The sequence below is a fragment of the Coffea arabica genome, chromosome 8c (assembly GCF_036785885.1).
Source record: "Coffea arabica cultivar ET-39 chromosome 8c, Coffea Arabica ET-39 HiFi, whole genome shotgun sequence".
Lineage (NCBI taxonomy): Eukaryota > Viridiplantae > Streptophyta > Magnoliopsida > Gentianales > Rubiaceae > Coffea > Coffea arabica.
The window spans coordinates 44,409,157-44,428,190 of NC_092325.1; the positions used below are offsets into that span (position 1 = coordinate 44,409,157).

At 37.5% G+C, this 19,034-nt stretch overlaps 3 protein-coding genes and 1 non-coding gene across 9 annotated transcripts; 1 reads left to right on the forward strand and 3 right to left on the reverse strand.

The window, feature by feature from the left end:
• Positions 1–4,244: 4,244 nt before the first annotated feature.
• On the forward strand, positions 4,245–8,826 carry LOC140004169 (uncharacterized). 3 transcript variants are annotated; one of them, XM_072064134.1, is made up of 3 exons: positions 4,245–4,390; positions 5,624–7,595; positions 7,872–8,826. In XM_072064134.1, exons 2-3 carry the CDS (start codon positions 5,652–5,654, stop codon positions 8,199–8,201), a joined length of 2,274 nt encoding a protein of 757 aa, XP_071920235.1. In that variant the 5' UTR covers positions 4,245–4,390; positions 5,624–5,651; the 3' UTR covers positions 8,202–8,826. The 3 variants fall into 3 exon arrangements, with proteins under 3 accessions (XP_071920235.1, XP_071920234.1, XP_071920236.1); XM_072064133.1 differs by having other exon boundaries at positions 4,257–4,453; XM_072064135.1 differs by lacking the exon at positions 4,245–4,390 and adding an exon at positions 4,761–5,166.
• Positions 8,827–9,346: 520 nt separating this feature from the next.
• Positions 9,347–10,549, reverse strand: LOC113705011 (putative F-box protein At5g55150). Its single transcript, XM_027226873.2, has one exon. It carries the CDS (start codon positions 10,547–10,549, stop codon positions 9,347–9,349), a length of 1,203 nt encoding a protein of 400 aa, XP_027082674.2.
• Positions 10,550–11,262: 713 nt separating this feature from the next.
• LOC113704278 (uncharacterized) lies at positions 11,263–16,137 on the reverse strand. 4 transcript variants are annotated; one of them, XM_027226073.2, is made up of 10 exons: positions 15,778–16,137; positions 15,385–15,465; positions 13,514–14,786; positions 13,280–13,398; positions 13,002–13,126; positions 12,569–12,668; positions 12,333–12,407; positions 12,028–12,111; positions 11,849–11,934; positions 11,263–11,707 (listed from the first exon to the last, which is right to left on the reverse strand). In XM_027226073.2, exons 3-10 carry the CDS (start codon positions 14,757–14,759, stop codon positions 11,503–11,505), a joined length of 2,040 nt encoding a protein of 679 aa, XP_027081874.2. In that variant the 5' UTR covers positions 14,760–14,786; positions 15,385–15,465; positions 15,778–16,137; the 3' UTR covers positions 11,263–11,502. The 4 variants fall into 4 exon arrangements, with proteins under 4 accessions (XP_027081874.2, XP_027081873.2, XP_027081872.2 ...); XM_027226072.2 differs by having other exon boundaries at positions 13,514–14,820; XM_027226071.2 differs by having other exon boundaries at positions 13,514–14,820; positions 15,370–15,465.
• Positions 16,138–16,168: 31 nt separating this feature from the next.
• Positions 16,169–16,242, reverse strand: TRNAV-CAC (transfer RNA valine (anticodon CAC)). Its single transcript has one exon. It is a non-coding gene; the product is annotated as a tRNA-Val (tRNA).
• Between the last annotated feature and the right edge of the window lie 2,792 nt (positions 16,243–19,034).

Sequence of the window (19,034 nt, forward strand, 5' to 3'; positions counted from 1 at the left end):
AGTTCTTGTGTCAATAGCTTTTGGTACGAATATTAACCTTGCTTGTTGCTTGAACAATTCTTTTGTCTCACATTAAAGCTCCAAGAATCGACTTCAATATGTTTATTTTGTTCAAGTACCTCCCAACATCTGCTTTAAACTCATGGCAAAAAGTCCCAAGACCTAATGCGCTCCCATACTCAAATTTAATTTGGGCAGGATAGGTATGTAAAATATGGGACTAGGCCTAATCGAAAATAAATCCAATAATATCCATTTAAAATATGGATCTGACCGGAACTTACTTGAGATTCTCATAGATCTTTCTTTCCCCCAGAGTCTAAAAATATTAATTTTCTTAAAGACAAAAACCAACCAATATTTTTGAGACATTTGACTAGCAAAGTTTGTTATGTCCAAATTGAACGTCAGAAAGTAAATTTACTTTCAAATCTCATGAAATTTAGTTTTGGGTCCGTTTGGATTAGCTGTCTTTGGGGGGTGTTTTTGAAAAATTTTACTGTAGCAGAGTTTTTAGAGTATATTTTGGGATTTTTTTAGAAAATATTTTGAAATATTTAAGAGTAGTAGATTTTTTAAAATATATTTTGGGATATTTTTTGAATATTAAAAAAAATTTAGACTACTTTTTAAAGTACCTTTTATAGTACTGATAGTTTTTGAAAAACTAGTGGATCAAAACAGATGAATTTAGAAAGAAAAAAAATCAATTGGCATAGGTTTTGTTGCATGATTTTTCCACAGTGTAAAGAATTAAAACTGATTAATTTCATCCTGACATGATGGATTGTGCAAATCTGTATAAGATCTTAGTATGTTGGAGGAAACGTGACCAGCGTTTAGTCATATGAAGTAGAAATTTGGGCAAATACAAAACTGAATCATCAAACATTTCAGGAGAATGCATAATTTTGATGGTGGAAAGTTTTACAGAGTTTAAACAAACTGACTAAATGATATTTAAAAATAAGAAATATTGAGACATTTGATTTGGACAAAAAAAGAGTTAAAAAAATAAAATTTATTAGATATTTGGACGGTATTAAAATATATCTAACCCATTTTAGTCCCGCATATACTTCGTATTTGACGGTTCCAATTAAGTCCCGTCCAAATTTCGCCCATTTGCCCTCTCTGCTCGTGCCTCCCTGCTGCATGCATGAAATGATTACCCGTTGTACCACTGAACCAAAGTGTGGGAAAGGCAATCATTGATTGAACATGGTCGACTTTTATAACATGCTGCTGACGGTACTCTCCTACCTATATTGTAGAAAATTATTTCGGAAAGCTCAAAACGGTGTCGTATAGCCCCCCCAAGTCCTCAATTGTCATTTGGATATGATCAGTTGCTGGTCAACTCTGTGTAGTATTATTGGAACGGAAACCCCAGTTCGCCGGATGAGCGGCGAGCTGTCCACGATCAGGATTTGGTCCAAAAAAAAATACTATTCATATCATTTTTTGTATCTTGTTTTTAATAATGTGTGTGGGACTCACAAAAATTTATTTTAAAATTACACGTTGTGAAAATAAAATTACGCCATGTGTAAATAAAGTTACGCTGTGTGCAAAATGTACAAAATCGATTGTACCTGCAACCGCTCCTGCCTGTGATCCCAATTCGCTGTTGCTTTGCGGCATTTTGGGGGGGGGGGGGGGGAGCATTGGCAGTGCATGAATATCTGTCTTCACTGGGGTGAATGAGTAGCAATTGTTAAAGAGTTTCTTAAACTTGAGATCATAGATTTCAATTCCATAAAATCACACACTCTAATCAAGATTGAATAGCTGCATGTGCCCGTCTTGATACCAACTTCGCAAGCCAATTTATTAAGAGTTTCCTAAACTTGAGATCATAGGTTTCAATTTCACAAATAACACTCCGGTCAAGATTAAAAAGTATTATATTCCCCTTTCTTGCATTTCAATCCCTTTTTTTTTTTTTTCCAACCAACTTGGCAAGCTTTTTTTTTTTAAAAGAATATATTACAAGTACATGTAAACATTGTAATCAATCCACAAATCGATAAGAGTGTACAGTGGAGGATCGAGCAGTTTGAACTCTATATGACTCCTTTTTCAGTGATTGAGGATTTGATTCCTACCTCTGTCAAGTTTGCAAATATTATCGCAACTTAACAGGATCAGGAGCAGCCGGAGCCATTCCTATTGTAAATAATAGACTAATAGTATAGGATTTTTTTTTTCTTTCCCCAAAAGTCCCCCAGAATAGGATTTCATCCACAAATCGATTTCCGCTCTCTATCAACTTGGGGAATTCTAAAGAGTGTTGCAGAGATGAGGCAGTACTGGTGAGGTTAGAAATTAGACCAGAAAATTCTTGTAATAATTTGGTTTCTATAACCAACAAAGCATTCACAAAAGTTAAAAATGAAAACAAAGAAGAGAAGATGCAGATCCAATCTCCAGCTTGTAAATAATTCTTCTTCCATGATGTATTCGACTTACCTTTTACGGTTTGTCCTGTTATTCAATCAAGGATTCCCTTTTTATTATTGAAATGCATCTTTCAAGAGTTAGGAAATAGGAAATAAACAAGAAAATATTTAGTTTAAGATTTTCATCCTGTCCGATGAACGTTTAATTTCTACTATAGAATAGATTTAACCGGGACTATTTTCTCATTGCTCAAGCTACAGTTCAATCTTTTAGTAGTAACCAGGATTAATAAAATTTAAAAAAAAAAAGCTGATTTGTCAGAATAACTTATATGGTAACAGTTGGGGTGACAATTATTTGTGTTTGGATTGTAAGTTATTTGAAATATTTTTACTGTAGCACTTTTTGTGATGTGATGTATGTGAGATAAAAAGGTAATTGGGAAGATAAAAAGGTGTATTGGAAATTGTAATGGTGATGTCAGCAAATATATTTGGCCAAATAATTGGCTGTCCAAACACATTAAGTCATTATTATTTTTAAAGTTGGGGTGACATTTACTCAAGGGTTCTGCCCCCCTAACTGTGTTTAGCTGTAATAAAGGTTCTACATTTAAGGTTGTGTCAAAATGAATCGGTCTACACTGACAGTGTGTGTATGTATTATCAGCGTTGAATAAATCACAATTATACAAAATCTGATACACATATCATATATCGAACGGTGACAGTGCATATAATAATATCAGTGTATATAAGATTTATTCAAACTAAAAACTTTTCCATTAGTTTTCATTAATTAATCGACACAGGCACATGCCAATGATGCTCTACCACTAGTAGCAATTTTGCCACTATGTGTTGCATAGCTATGACAGATCCTTTTCAGGGCAATGTCCTTTTCCAAACTGAACTGCAAGTCCTAAAGAGTGATCTACCAAACATATTGGAGTATTGCTGTATTGGACCCTTCTGCAATTGATAGTGAAATACTACTGCTGCTTTAATTGCTTAGACTTCAAGAATTTAGGAGCAAGGCTGTATCGAAAGCTTTAGTTGGTGGATGTACTCCTAGTCACATCACTCAAGTTACTTTTAAATGATTTTGTACCATCTTCTTTTTCGTATCTTGAGACAAGAAAACCATTGGGCCAACAGCTCAGTGACCACCAGGGAGAGACTTAAGTTTTTCTTTGGACTGTTGATAAGAGTTCAAACCTCATCAGCAGTAAAAAAAAAAAATTTAAGGGTTATGCCATAACACTCATTTGGTCTAGTTGGGTCTGTATACCCGCTAGCCCCTACAACAGCAAAAAAAAAAAAGTATCTTGAGACAAGAAAGCAAAAAAAAAACAAAAAAAAAAATGAAAATCTTGTCCGTATCTTCAATAAGTATCGTGGATCATAAGGTAATTGCACTAAAGGAGGGATCTGTGATCTCCTAAATTCAAGGTAAATTTTTATAATCTAAAATTTTCAAAGATAACCATTAATTGCCAAAATCTTGTCTTAATATGGTCTAGTACTAATTAATATAGCATTAATGAGCGGGAAAAGCCAGGAGAAACTAAGGCCTGCATTTCCCAATAAAATAAGATAATCATATCTGCAGTGATTTCCCAAATAATCATTTCTTAATTGGTTCCTCTCGAATTCCCTGATTTACCCCTATATTAGCCTGCTATTTTGGTCTAATCAAGGGGCAGTATTGTCTTTAAAAAGAGATTGCGGTAATTGTCTTTTAACAGAGAGCTAGATTGCCATGTTTGAAGGCGCCGAAACTAAAACCACTGTCCTAAAAAGTAACGTTAAAGAAACAGAGCAAGGCGCAAAAAACACACACATTGGACACAGCAATGTATGAATGAGTGAGTGAAAATGATAGTCAAAGCGAGAAGAAAACTTTTTTCTAGTGGACACTGTCTGAAGCTTTTGCAGCTCTCTGTCTCTCTTCTCCCCTGTTCTTCCTCATGTGAGAGAGAGTGTGAGTGAGTGTTCTGTCCCTTGAAACGCTTCTTCTTTTTCTCTCCGCCTTTCTCTTTTTCTCTCTGGTAATAAAAACTCTCTTTCTGTGCTTATTAGTTATTACACTTCTGCACGAGGATATGTTGTCTCTGTGTGCCTGTGTTTTTATCTCTTTTTTGGTATTTTGGGTCTTGTTTGTATTTAGTTTTTCTTGACTGGTTGTGAAAATTTAGCACCATCTCTGGTCACATTTTTAATGTTCCCTGAAAGATTTTTACTTTTGTTTGGTTCGAAAAATTAGAAATGATAAATGGGCTATTCCTACTTTTGGATTAGACGTTCAGCTAAAGAGATAGAAGAAATGATTACTTCTACTTGAGAGTTGTTAGTATTTCGTTTTTTTTTTTTTTCCTTTTTCTTTGGCTTCACTTCTCTGAGATCTAGTGGGGTATGGCCATTGCAATTAGCCATTGTTCCTTTATTGGCTTGCAATGCAAGTGTGTACAAAAAGATTGGATTTTTAATCACTCCTGTTTGTTTACTAGTATCTTTCTGACCCACATTGGGGATTATAGATTGCTTATTGTTGCAGGATTACTTGTACGAGATCAAATTTTTTGCTTTTTCCTTTATCTCTTGGAAAATTTTTCTCCACTAGCTTTGCTTGATTAGTAGGGTCCTGGCATTTGGGGTATAAGTTCTTTGCAGTGCTGCTTCATGTGTAGGAAATTTGTTAGTATTCTTGGCTTAAAGTATATTAGCTTCTCTATTGTCATCTCCATTTGCAATTGAAACATGGGTAGTATCTTCTTTCAATCAGTTGTCAGCTTTAGCTTTTCCTCCCGAAAATACATAAGCATTCTATTTTGCTAGTCTAGTATTATTTGCTAAGATCTGGCCGTGTGCTTCATGTCTGAGTCCTCTAAGTTGCTAAATCTATTAACGGATTGGATATAGGCTGATATTAATGTGGGCATGCATATGAATTCTGCCCAAACTGCCCTTTCTGTTTGCACATGATAGCGTTATATGTATGTTAGAAATAGGAAATTGAATTTCTTTGCGTTATATGTACGTTCATTTCAATTTGTGGTTTCGCCTAAACAAGATTTAAGTTCTATGGAATATTACTGGTTGGATAAGTGTCAGTATCTCACTTTTACTTCTTGAGTTTTCTAGTGATTATCTTTGATCAATTGTAAGTCATCATACTGCTTCTGTTGTTACTGATCTGTTGTAGTTCTGATTTGTGTCAGGTTTTACATGTGCCAATGAGATTGGGACATGGAGTTGGAATTTGACAAATATTGCATAGTGGACGGAAGCCCAACAACTGTTCTTCCATCTCCTCGGTGTCATTCAAAAGTTGAAAAGAGGAAATCAAAAGGTTATCCAAGACATGGAAATGATTTATTGACCGTGAATGAAGACTTCAGCGAGATTAGCTTCCATCGCTATCGTAGTGTTTCCTGTAAGAACACTTCATCCAGGACAACTCCTCTGGGATATGATGAAGTGCGAAAGAGGGGCTCCGTATATCAAAGCTCCAAAGAAGTAAGGTTGATGAGGAAAACTGCTGCTACAGAAGGCAGGACAAAAATCGAATTCTCACAGAGCAGTGCAACTGCACTTTCATTTGGAATACTTGATTCTTTGTGTGGTTCAGACGAGGAAAGCTCACAAGTGGAGCAGAAAAGATCCTCAGTGATGTCACAGAACTCAGACTTCAGTACAGCAGCAATTTGCAAGTCTGGTGCAGATTTGCAGTCTGATGATTTCTTAGATCTCTGCCTCAATCCTGTATCAATCAAAGGTATCCCACCAGATGGCTCTTCAGAACTTTCTTTTGAATTAGATGGTAGGGATGATCAATGTGCTGAAAATGCAGAGAGGCAGTCCGTGCACGACCCTAAATTCAAATCTAAACCAGTAGTTGCTCCTGTCAGTGATGGTAACAGCCTACATGAAAGAGATCCAGGTTTTTCTTTACACAAATCTTTATCAGCCAAATTAGCACTTCCACATTCTCCTGCTCGATCAGAGAGTGATTCCTCCAGAACCAGTAGTCCAATGACCAGGTTTGGTCCTGTCAGAAAGGTGTTTGATCCATTTGTGAAATCCAAGTCGCAAAGGAGTCCTCTTAGTGCTTCAGGTGAAACAATTAGTAGAAACCCAACTGGGCTTGTTAGTATCAGCCGAAGCAAGACATCTCGCAAGTCTCTGCTTCATGATTTTTCAAACACTGGACAGCGCATGGAATTTCAGTCTTGGTCAATGAAGGACAATAATAATCAAGTTGTCCAGAGCACAGCAGCTCACCTTCAGGGCATTCTCAAGGTGAATAAGAAACACGAGTGTCCAATTTTTGAGTTCTCAACAAAGTTTCCTGAAGACTTTTTTGTTGCCAGGACATGGAAAGTGGGTAATGCCTTAAATTGGATTTATACTTTTCATTCAGTTAATGAAAGAAGGAGAAGTAATGCTAGTGGACGTGGTTCCAAAGAAAGCCACAGAGTATCTTCCATGGTAGGACAGATGCAGGTGTCCTGTTATTTATCTGCTGAGTTAAAGGAAGCTGGAGCTTTTGATAACTCTATGATGACAGAATTTGTGTTGTACGATATGCTGCACCCAAGAAAGAGTGTTTCCTCGCAAGACAATTGTTGCTTCATTGAAGTTGCTGAAGCACCTAAGGCATCAGATGAAAATTCCTTTGTAGGTAGTCATAATTTGGATGCAGGCTCTGTCAAAACTAAGATCAAAGGACAGGCAAAGCATGGTTGTGATTCTGGTCATGTTGAGTCATCAATGACTTACCCTCTGCCAGCTGCAGAATTGCATCCACACCTTCAAATAGGAGCTATTGTTGTGCAAGTTCCTTATGAAAAGAGAGAGAGTTTGAAATTTAAAAGCAGTGACAAGAAAATGGATCTACCACTGTTGAACTTTCTTGATCACTCCGGTGGTGAGCATGAGAAGGAACTTGTTCCTGATTCTGTGAGTCCAGTAAAGATGAATGTCGTAATCCCTTCCGGTAATCATAGTCTGCCAACTTCTGAAAGTCATGGCCCTTCACCTTTGATGGATAGATGGAGATTAGGTGGAGGTTGTGATTGTGGTGGTTGGGACATGGCATGCCCCCTGCACATATTTAGCAATCTTCGTATCCGGATGGCTGACAGTCATCTCCTTATGGATAATCGGCAGCCACTGAAGCTTTTTTTCCAGGTAATCTTTGTATGTAAGCCAAAGTTAATGGCTTCAACTATTTTTATTTGTGACTCTTCGTAGGCTAATTATTTTGTAAATCAAATTGATTTCTTTTATTTCTGAACTTCACATTGACTTTGTTGGAAGAACACTTAAAGGATGCTCGTAATGGTTGTTAACTAGACACACTAGAATTTTGGATGCTTGTTCTTATGTTATGGTACGATGCCAAGTGCGTATAATTTGTTTGAGGTTTGCCCTCAGTTATTGAGTTACTCTATCCTGACTTTACAGGGAAAGAAAGATACTACTCCAGCACTGACGATGGCAGTGATGCAAGATGGACAGTATGCAGTTGATTTCCATGCGCAGCTATCCACATTACAAGCATTTTCGATATGCGTTGCTGTGTTGCATATCATGGAATCCTCTGTTAGTTCAAGACAAGAAGAAAACAAGCAATTACTGCAAAGCAATTCTTTGAGATTGTTCATTGAGGAGGAAGTTAAAAATCTCATTGATGCAGTCACAGAAGAAGACAAATGTAAGGGCAACAAAAAGATGGCCGAAGTCTTGCCATCTTTTATAGTCAATCCACCCTTTTCTCCAATTGCTCGAGTATAGGCTTGATTGTATGCAATAAAAAATTGGAAGCAGTGAGACACAAATGTTGTGCAGCTGGAAATAAGTTTAAAGCTGCTAGATGCACTGGGATTATTGGATTCTTGAAAACAAGATCAACATATGCTTGATGATGTTAAAATGAAGATGCAGACAATCCCAGATTTTGTCTTCGTGCCTCGACAGAGCAACAGTAAAAAAAGTGGGTTACTGGATTGGAACTGGTCAACCTTCCTCTTGTATTCTTGATTTGTTTTTCTCACTTTAGGGATCGATTCATAGAGTAAAGACCACACTGTTTATAATGTTAGATATTAGCAACGGAATAGTCATCATTCAATTGTTGAGAGCTAGCTCTTCATTTTTGTAATTTATGATTATCTTAGGTCTTAGGGAGAGTATCCTGGAGTTGTTTATTAAGATTCACTCTTTAATCACAGAGGCAAGTGGCACTCGTACTTCCAGAACTCTGTAACCATACAATAAGGGAAAGTGACCTGCTCATCAATACTTCTTTCTTTATTTACTCATCCAGGACTGTGTGCCTATTCTACATTTTGTAGAGTATAGCCGGGCACGTCGCCTTGGTGATTCTTTAAGATCAATGTAGTAATGACAATTTGTGGCATCTTTATCTTTTTGTATCCAGAACACCAACATATTTCTGCAGTTTTGCAGACAGTGATTTTGAATCTGCATGCTTCTAGTTGTCTCTAATTTCTTGTTTTAATCATCATCAGATGTTCTGTGACCTTCACTACATAGGAATATGCTGCAAAAGTGTACCTTGTACCTCTAATGCGCAGCGTTTCCCAACTAGAAGTCTAAACCATGCATACACACTGTTATTATTAAGTGCCAAAATCTAGTGAAGGGAACAAACGTTTTGAGAAGATGATTTCGAGAATATAAAAGAATAATACTAGTTGATTTAACAGCACCTAATGGTGAAATGTATATCGGCGTATTGTTGGCAACATCAACAGCTAATTGATCAGTAATTAAAACCTACCAACATACAATTCATCAGAGACAAAACAAGATATAGCAATCACGTCCTCATTGAAAAGGAATGCACAAGTTCATGAACAACAATAAAAATAGTCCAGACTCCGTAAATCAATGCGATGAGGGAAAAGAAAAGAAAATTAAAATTTTGGGGTGATCCAAATGGATGGGGAAATATTGCTAAGCCTACGAGGGCCCTGGTAGAAGGGCTGAATGGTTCCAGTTTCCAAGTTGTAGACACCCATATCCTTGCCACCGGTGACTTCTTGAATACTCTTATATGCTTCCCAGCAATCATCAGTGAAATAGATATGATTGGGTTGGATTCCAGGGAGTGAAAACTTGTTGGATGAGACCTCCAGGGAAGTAGAAGCGCTGTGACCAACAAAAACGGCTTTATTTCCCAAACTATGTATCTCCTTCCACGTCCCTCCTGATAAATCTACCTCGTACAACTTAAATTCAGTTGTACCATAGTTTGGCTGGTCGTCATCATCAGCATAATGCGAGTAATTATCTCGTGTTACTACCAGCAGGGATTCCTTGTCTGAAGATGAAGACTCAAGAACTATGTACAAGTGCTTGAAGTCCACTATAAGGTTTGAGTGGTAATCTCTTAAATGCTGGTCTCTGTAGGACTCTTCCGAGTAACGAACCAATTGAGTTAGCATCCGAGCTTTGGTGGGATTAGGCTCCGATACATCACAAGCCACAAGAGTGCCAGTACAATCAATTGCATAGAACTGGCCATTGTGATAGTTGACAGCAGAATATGCAGCGTTATGGGTCTCAATCTTGGTCCAATTTTGGTCACCTTGCCGCCAGAATGCCAAGTATCCAACGGATCCACATACCAGCATTACCACGAAGTCGGAGGTTTCACTAGGCCTCGCGGACAATACAAAAATTTCCACGAATATTTCAGGGTCAGTATTCAGCCAGTCATTATCTGGGAAGGTGGTACCGGGAGGCAAAGGAATTTCAACGTCTGAAAAGGGATTCAGAAGGGTCATATCCCCTTCTTGTCCTACAGCTAACAACCATCCTAGCGATTCGTAACACTTTTTACCCTTGAGTTTTGGTAAGCTGATCTTTGCCACGATTTCTTTCTCGATCAAACTGTAGAACTCACGGTGGTTGTCGTTCTCTTCTTCCGATTCTGCAAGCATGAGACAGGGAATTTGCTGCCACAGTTGCAGCCCCTTGAAATTCTTCCTTTTGGCAGCGGCAGCTCGCCATGAAGTGCAAACTGCACCAAAAGCAACGTAATCTTCAAGTTTGGTGAGGTGCTGCTGGGCTATGAGTTCCAGCAAGTCGTGTTGAAGTTTCGACCAATCTCCCATTCTTGATCAGGTTACGATTATGGTCCAAGACAAACAAAAACGTAAGAAAATCGTCTTATCTTAGGGAGGCATAAACCTAAGAGGCGATGATATCGTATAAAGGTTATGGGTTTCTATTATCTACTTCTGTGAAATCCGAATCCTAGATTCAAACCAAGAAGGAATCAGCAATCAACCGGGATATGCTAAAAAAAAAGGTTCCCTGTAGTGAGTAAACTTGCCTTGTTCCTTTCCTCGGTTCGTTTCCCATGCGAAAAACAAGAAAAGGATTGGAAAACGCCGCTGCCGGGGATCGAACCCGGGTCGCCCGCGTGACAGGCGGGAATACTCACCACTATACTACAACGACTTCGTTGCACATTTTCGGCAGTTTTGACATACTACTAGTTCCGACAAATACAGCACAACCAACAACATTGCCAACGAATACCAAGCTGAAGCAGTTGGAGCTCATCTTTTCTCTATTTTCACCGATAACAGTTGTCAAAGTCAATTACTCCTAAATCCATCGGACATGCCCTTGTCTAATGTCTAATGAAATGAAGAGTGATTTCGGGTTTCGAAATTTCATTTATTGTATCATAATTACGCTTTTCAACTTCTGATTTATTCTTCTAACAATTTTTTTATACTACATGCGTCACGCTACAAAAACTACTATAATGTTTATTATTATTATTATTAATTTTTTTTTTTTTTAAAAAAATGCCAAATAATCTTCGAACCAAAAATGTCATTACACCTGACAGCAGTTAGTTGCCAAGAGGCAAAATAATTACTACAAGAAACTTTAGTTTGGCACAAATGCCACAAAGTGTGTTGCTCTTTTTCTCAACTCAAAGACGGGAGATGAAATAAATGGTCGATGGTCAGTTGTTCATGTTCCACATTCACCCAAGTTAGTGCCTCAGCATGGTAGAAGCTCCCTGTTTGATTGAGCAAACTCCAAAAATTTAGTTGACCAGCAGGCATATGATGCTGTCTTCATCATCCTGGTGAAGAAAAGATGGTGGATCATCCTCCTTGACTTGTTCATGTCGACAGGCTTGAACATTCACTTGGGAGCTATCCAGAGAAAATACCGTCTTAAAAGACTCGTATGATGCAAAGAAGAGTGCTCCTTGGGTCATATACATGAACAATCTTGGCGTCAATCCCCTGAAATATGATCCATGATACATTACTACCAATCCAAGCAAAACCAGGGAGTCAATTAGAGAACACAATACGGGCTCCCGGAAAAGGGAGAAAAAAGTTTGGCGCATGAAGAACGCCTCAATCCATTTCTTCAACCCTTACCCGTAGAGACCCTTTAATCCTTCCTTCTTAGCAATTTCTCTAAGTGTATCGAAGACACCAGGACACTGGTTCCTGGATCCAGGAGTCTGCAAAACACACATCAGATACTTTGAACCTTTGCAGTGACATTGCCAAGAACGCATCATCAGCTTAACCAATGATGACAACAAAGTGCTAACCTGTGTTTGTAATCTTGTCTTGACAACATCAAAAGGAGTCGTAAATAATGCAGCAGTAGATCCTGCCAAACCTCCGGAGACTAACTGCAACAATAGGAAAAGAAATGAAAAGGAAAAAGGTGTCAATCTTATCATGAAAGGCGCAAAATGGACTTCTCTTGACAACAATAATGCTATTTCTCAGGGGAGAGAGTAACAGTAGCAAGTGGCAACTTTTTAAAACTTCACAGCAAATTGTCAAGAAATTTATGATGAGAAAAAAGAAACCCTAATTATCGAAACTCTTAGCAGGCCAGAAAACAGACCGTCACAAGCGTGTTGGTTTGACCATTCAACTGAACTTGGGAAAATAATTGCTTCAGACTCTCGTATGTGTAGAACTGCAAAAATCATGAAAAAGCAACTTAAGTAACTAAAATTCTTAAACCTAGCTTCTATGAGGAGAAGTTACAAAACAATATCTTAAAAGAAATGAGGTCAAATAAGGGGGAAGAGAACTACTAACAAAAACTGTTCCAGGAATTTTATCCCCTAATTTTACCTTGATGATAGAGTGCGGAATGTTCCTGCAGAGTACAGCTGCCCAGCCAGCATACAATGAAGGCAAACCACCTTTTTCAATGATGCCGACCAATGCATTCCTGTTGAAGGACAGAACAGACAAGCAAAAGCATATTCAGGAATGTAACCTAAACAGCATAAACACACAGTTATGACCTGAGAATGAAGAGTAGCTGTGTTAAGAACTTGATCCAAGACAATGCACCAAAGTGAGCAGAAAATTTTAGCATCTTTACTCCTCCGCACTTTAACAGGGGAATTACAAAATGGTAGAAGGCAGGATTTCATGCTTTCAAATTCATGCCATCATGTTGCCCGGAGATAATGAATAAGCAGGAAAATGAGCATAGACTGTCAGATTCAAGGTTCAACAAATGACAGGACAAGCTTATACAGGATCTTAACAAGTATACCAGCAGTTCTGATAGCGTGAACCAACTTGCATCTGCTGCTTTATACGCTCGCTTGGAGTGAAAATAAATGAAGTAGCAACACTGGCACATCCTCCTGCTATGCAGTGGGCCAAAGATTGATACTCCTACATAAAGAGAATTGTTGACATTCAAACTCCATCAAAGTGATTGCACTTTTACCCAAACCCAATCCATCTCTACAACCAATTTTTTGTAGTGCAACCCAGAGAGAGCAACTACTGAAAGAAATAAACCAGAGAAAGGGATCTGCTTCTTACCTTGGGAAAAAAGGGAAGCAAATTCCCCTTTACCCATTCATAGGTGAAAGTGTAGACAGCAGAAATTGGTGCTGAAGACGCAATATTAGTTGAAATTCCACGATAAAGCCCTGTTACACCTGAAGATATTTCAAAGTATTTTTTAGGTTAGTTAAAGGTACTAATTTCAACTTGAAAACGAGAATAGTCTATTCTACTAAGTTGTTACTATAAATTCTTAAGAAAGCTACAAACCTCTTTGAGAGATAATTGATCGACTTATATCATGAAGAGATTTCTGATCAGCACGACCTGACTGAACAACAGTCTTGATCGTGTCCACTGGGTGGAGACACAAGCTGACGAATACACCAGCCATAGCTCCTGCAAAAGCATGCCCTTGTTTTGCAACTGCAGTATGCGACTTTTCCTTCATTGGCAAGCAAATCTGCATTTCTGAGTTGTCCCCAATGACAAGCTCCTGCTGCTGATGCTTTTCAGTCTCTTGCTGGTCAGTTTGAACTGAGATTTCACTTTCTTCGGTATTACAAACGCCAGAAAGTAGAAGGCATCCTAGAGAATTTGCAGGAGCATTTGAACTTGGAAGCTCAGACGTGCAGGCATTTACATCTCGGACTGTCCCATCCTCAGTCCACAGTGTAGCAGAAGCCCTTTTACTTTTAGCAGGATCATTATTTTGAACAGATAAAGAACCTCTGAGTTGGATTTCATCAGTTTCAGAGTTGCCATTTTCCGTGATCAAATTAGTGGCAACAATAGGTTCAATTACAGACACACTGCAAGTTGTGGGATCACTCCTATTGTGTCCACCATGGTAGTCATCAGTGTCTTGTTTCTCCATAGGGTTGAAGTTCAACTGACATTTTGGATTAGAAAGAGCTATTTCAGTCATCCAACTATACATTTTTTCCAGATCACATCCTAGATTTGAATTTGGAAAGCCTTTTTCTTTCCAAGATTCCTGAGGCATTCTATAACTACTGTGAAGAAGTCTTCTTAGAAGCAAATAAGTTCCAGAAGAAGGTTGAACAAATGAAATCTTGTCCACCACTTTCAGATACCTCAGATTTGCATAGAACACTGGTGGAGAATCCCCAACACGTACGGGATTAACCGTGTCATTTTGATTGTCAGCTACCATGCATGCATTACATGCCCTTTCCCCAGAGGGATAGCAAAGAATGGTGCATTTCTGAAGGCAATCATCATCATATCTGAAAGTTGATTTAGAAACTAAACTAGAAAGAATGCCATTTGCACAATTCCATATAGAGCCAAGTGCTGAAATGAGCTCCCTGGTGCTCAAAATCTGTGATGATGTTGAATCAGGAGTTCTGCTCTTCTTATTTTTATTAGATGAAGCAGAGACGTAATCTTTACCACCAAAATCAACAAGCTCAAAGGATGCTCCATCCAATGAACTACAGCGGTACTTAATTGAAGGTTTGTCACGCCGTGGTGGCTGACCTGCCCCAGCCATGATCTCTTCAAAGTGATAGTAAAGCAACTGGCACATAGACCCGAGAGGCTGAATTAGCAAACTACAGCAGTAACGAGGAGAAAAGTATTACTCTCAGAACCTCCAATCTAGAATGCATATTAGAGGATAAAGTTATACGTTAACAATCTTCCACTTTCCGAAGCTCACCATAATTTGGTTTCTAACTGAGGCCAATTTAATAAAGTTCACATCAACTGAATATATAGTTGCTGCATTATGTATAAAGTACAAAAACTTCCTGACCCAACGCTTAATACCCTCAGAGTACACAATATCACTTAGTCGGAACCTCAATCCCTTTATTTGGTTTGTGGGTATGCCCCAAGTGATGGACTTATTATTGCTTAAGGAACGGCATAATTAGATTGTACTTCAGACTTGCGTATTTAGTAGTACCCTCCATTTTGAGGACTTAAGTTAACAGTCTTTTCTTCAGACATAGCTCTCATAATATAGTGAACCCTCCATTTTGAGGACTTAAGTTACATTCTTTTCTTCGGATATAGCTCTCATAATATAGTAAACTACGGGAAAGAGTAGAAAACGAAAAAAAATGGGTAATGCCTTCAGGGAAAGAAACAAAAATTACCCATTACAAAGTCACCTCTTCCTTCACTTGTACTATCCAGATTCACTCCTACTTTGTCCATTTGAAAACAGCCGACACATAAATGCTATATCGCTCCTGCAATTTACATTCAAAACCCAATCAAGATTGCGACTTTATGAACACCCACAAATTGTATTGAACCAATCATTAGAATTGAGCTTCATTCTCTTCAACAAAACAAACTAAAAAGGCAAAACACCTATATAAGCTGAACTTGACCTTATTTTTAGACATTGGCTATGAAACTTTAATCGCAAGTAAAAGCTCAACTTAATGGTTTCTTCAGTATCAGTTTCCACTTTCTAAGCAGCAAAACAACAGAAACAAAACGGCCCATAAATAAAAATGATTGTATTGGGAAAGTTAGTCAAGAAAAGCAATAATAACCTCAATAAAATTGAGCCCTTTTCAGCGGAGAGTGGAAGAACTTCCAAGATTCCGTGTTTCATTTTTCTGGATAGCTCCAACTTCCAGCACCAAAATTTGTAGGGGATGTAGGGTTTTACACTTCAACGAGTGAGGTTTATGTGCAGGTGAAGAGTAAATTTCAGCCAATTTGGGCCTCTAAAATTTAATATCCCATCCAATGTTTTGACACCCAAAAAAAGATAAAAATAAAATACAGAGCCTGCATTCGAGGTGTGATTATCACAATTAACAGTAGTGTCTAGAAGAGAGATGCAAGTTTTTGACTTTTGAAGTGAAAAAAGATTCAACATTCCAACAGAGATGATATTCGATTTGTGGGAAAATTATACCAAAGAAATAAGGAAAATGATGTCTGAGCCCGGGTTCGAACCGGGGACCTCTAGTGTGTGAGACTAGCGTGATAACCAACTACACCACCCAGACGATTGGCCGATTGCATTCCAGAATTTTTAAGCAACCAAACATTTTTGGTGTGGAGAATAATCTTTACAATTTTTTTTTTGGATAATTAAGTAATTTACATGATTTTAGTGCTGATCACTGTCACGGGTCATGTAACGACCCAGGTACAAGGGCTGGTCCAAACAACTTTTGGACCGAAATTCATTAGCCCAAAATGGTTAATTCAAATTATTCAATAATCTAATTACCCGAGTTTTTATACACATTCCATTCCTCTTCCTTTGCCGATGTGGAATACCACATTCTCCCCACCTTTTAGGATTTTGCGTCCTTGCAAAACCCATCAGAATTTAAACTTTTCACTTGGTCACATTCGGATACTAGAGGTGGCCCCTGTCGAACCATAAGCCGCTGTTATGGTCCAGTCTCACCTCACGCAGAGACCACTGGAAATTCGCGTGGATACCAACTGTAATGACCCGCATCTAAGGGTTAGCTCAAGTAATTTTTGGATTGAAATCCTCTGACCCAAATTGGTTAAACCAAATTACTCAATAGCGTAAACACCCAACCTCTTGTACACATTCCATTCCTCTTCCTTTACCGACGTGGGATACTACAGGTCAAGACATGCATTCTGAACCATAAGTCATTTATAGGATTATTACAAATTATCCGTCAATACAATCCTTTTATATAGATAATAGATTGTTCGAACATACGATCTTTTGTGAGAAAATAACCCCTTCTTACTAATTAGTCAGCTTGTATTTGCTTCATAAAGTTTTTGGTGCTTCTTTAATTTTGTACCTGAGAATTGAGAAAATAATTGTGCACTTAAAAACCAACAGATGCAGTGTTTTTGTTTTCTGTTTTTTATTGACATGCTAAAATTTCTCATGAATCCAAATAGTTAAAATCTAGAGCCTAGATTCGCAATCAGAATTGTTTCTCTATACTTCCTCAGAACATAAGATGTTTGGCTATGGGCTACGATGGTTGCAACGTTGAAATCTTTTTCCTCACGCGCACGCATCAAATGTTGTTGACTTAAATGGCTTGCATTACGTTCAATTATTTTAACTTGTGATGCATCCCAATTATTATTTATCTTTTCTAAAAATGTAGAACACCAGTAGGCAATTCAGTTACAAGAAGCAATTGCATTTGGAAATTGGAATATTTGACCGTGTCAAACCACCAAATTCGTGCAACAATCCAAGATCAAAAGCCAATCTTATAGTATTTCTCGTTGATCAAGTGGCTGATCCATTTTCATTGATGTTAAACGCTCAATAATAGCTTATAATGCAAGTGAGAGACAAGAATGAAAATTTTGCTTTAAGTATATTGATAGAATAGTAGACATGATGTTGGCTAAGCTTTGGGTTGTAGTTTTCTGTGCGGAAAACCTTTTACGTTTTTTGTGAGCATATTTCTCAGTCAGTTTCTTATTTCACATACACATTAAATTATTAGAATACATTTTTCTACAAAAACTCCTAAAGATAGTAATCTAAACGAGCTCTTAGTTTTCTACATATTTTAAGTTGGGATGAATTTCCACAATCCATTGTTGTAAACAAATCGTAAGGAAAGAAAAACTCTTGGATGGATGATGCTGTTTGTTCTTTGAATATACAAATAATTATCATGGATGCATGGGTGGCGCAACCAATTTCAAGAAACTGTCGAATCACCAAACCCTTGCAACGTTGGAAGATCTCTATGCACTGCATGGGGCTCCTCTTCGTTCACATGTTGCCCATTTTATTGGTTTTCTAAGTGAGAAAATTAGAGGGAACATGACAGACCATGAGACAACTACCGTTCTATTTTAAATATGAAACCGAGGCTAATAATCGGAGAGTTGTGTCATTTGCTTGAACCTATTTTCATACTCCCTCCCTTTTTTTATAACTGACGTTTAAGAAATTTGCTCTTAAGTACTTTTATTTGTCGTTTTATTATCCCCATGCAGCATTAATTATTTTTTCACAATTTTACCCTTTTATCTCTCTTTTCATAATTGGTGGGAGTTAGTTTGCATTGCTTTTGGTCTAATAAAACAGCACCATTTAATACTCTAGTGAGAGAAAACATGAGTGAATTGGACAATTAATGAGGGTACAAAAGGAAAGTAGTGTATAGATTTAAACAATAAAAAAAATTTCTTAATTGGTGTGCAAAACCTTAAACGTCAGTTATAAAAAAAGGGAGGGATTATGTTTTTTTATTGACCTTGAATTTTGCCAAGCTTTGGATCTCGAATTCTTAAATAACGTACGTGCAGATTAGTATAACAAATCATGCTCAGAAGTTTAGATTAGACTTTCGTTTGATAGTAGATTCGGCTCAGAAATCTTCATCCTTTCCAGCTACAACTAGTAGTAATATGGACTCGTTATTAAATTTTTGCACTCATCCGCCCGAAGCGGCATGATTGGAAAATTTGTAAGTTGAAGGTCTAGTTCAAAATCTCCTGCTTTAAAAAAAAAAAAAAAAAAAACCCAAAATAGTTGGGATAGACTAATGAAGAATCTTGTGTCCTCATCTTAAGTTTTTAAAGGTTTATTGATCTTTAAAAAAAAAAAAAAAAGGTTTGTAAAATTCTGTCGGCTAATTTTATACTCTCTTTTTATTCTTTTCCTTCTAAAATATTAAAAAATATTTGCCTGTGTTACAAGCACGATTCGCAATCCACCTTTCTATTTTCTAATCACTTTTTTATCTTATATATATGATATATCACATCACAAAAAATTCTACAGTAGTCGAAATTGTTACAATCGAAGGATAAATAATGATCATTT

Bases quoted from the DNA above. Each gene is read 5' to 3' on its own strand.
- LOC140004169 (XM_072064134.1), top strand. From the start codon at position 5,652: ATGGAGTTGGAATTTGACAAATATTGCATAGTGGACGGAAGCCCAACA. The intron at 7,596-7,871 runs GTAATCTTTGTA...CTGACTTTACAG, and splicing joins CACTGAAGCTTTTTTTCCAG to GGAAAGAAAGATACTACTCC.
- LOC113705011 (XM_027226873.2), bottom strand. From the start codon at position 10,549: ATGGGAGATTGGTCGAAACTTCAACACGACTTGCTGGAACTCATAGCC.
- LOC113704278 (XM_027226072.2), bottom strand. From the start codon at position 14,795: ATGTGCCAGTTGCTTTACTATCACTTTGAAGAGATCATGGCTGGGGCA. The intron at 12,669-13,001 runs GTATACTTGTTA...GTCCTTCAACAG, and splicing joins TCACGCTATCAGAACTGCTG to GAATGCATTGGTCGGCATCA. The intron at 12,112-12,332 runs GTCTGTTTTCTG...CTATTGTTGCAG, and splicing joins AAACCAACACGCTTGTGACG to TTAGTCTCCGGAGGTTTGGC.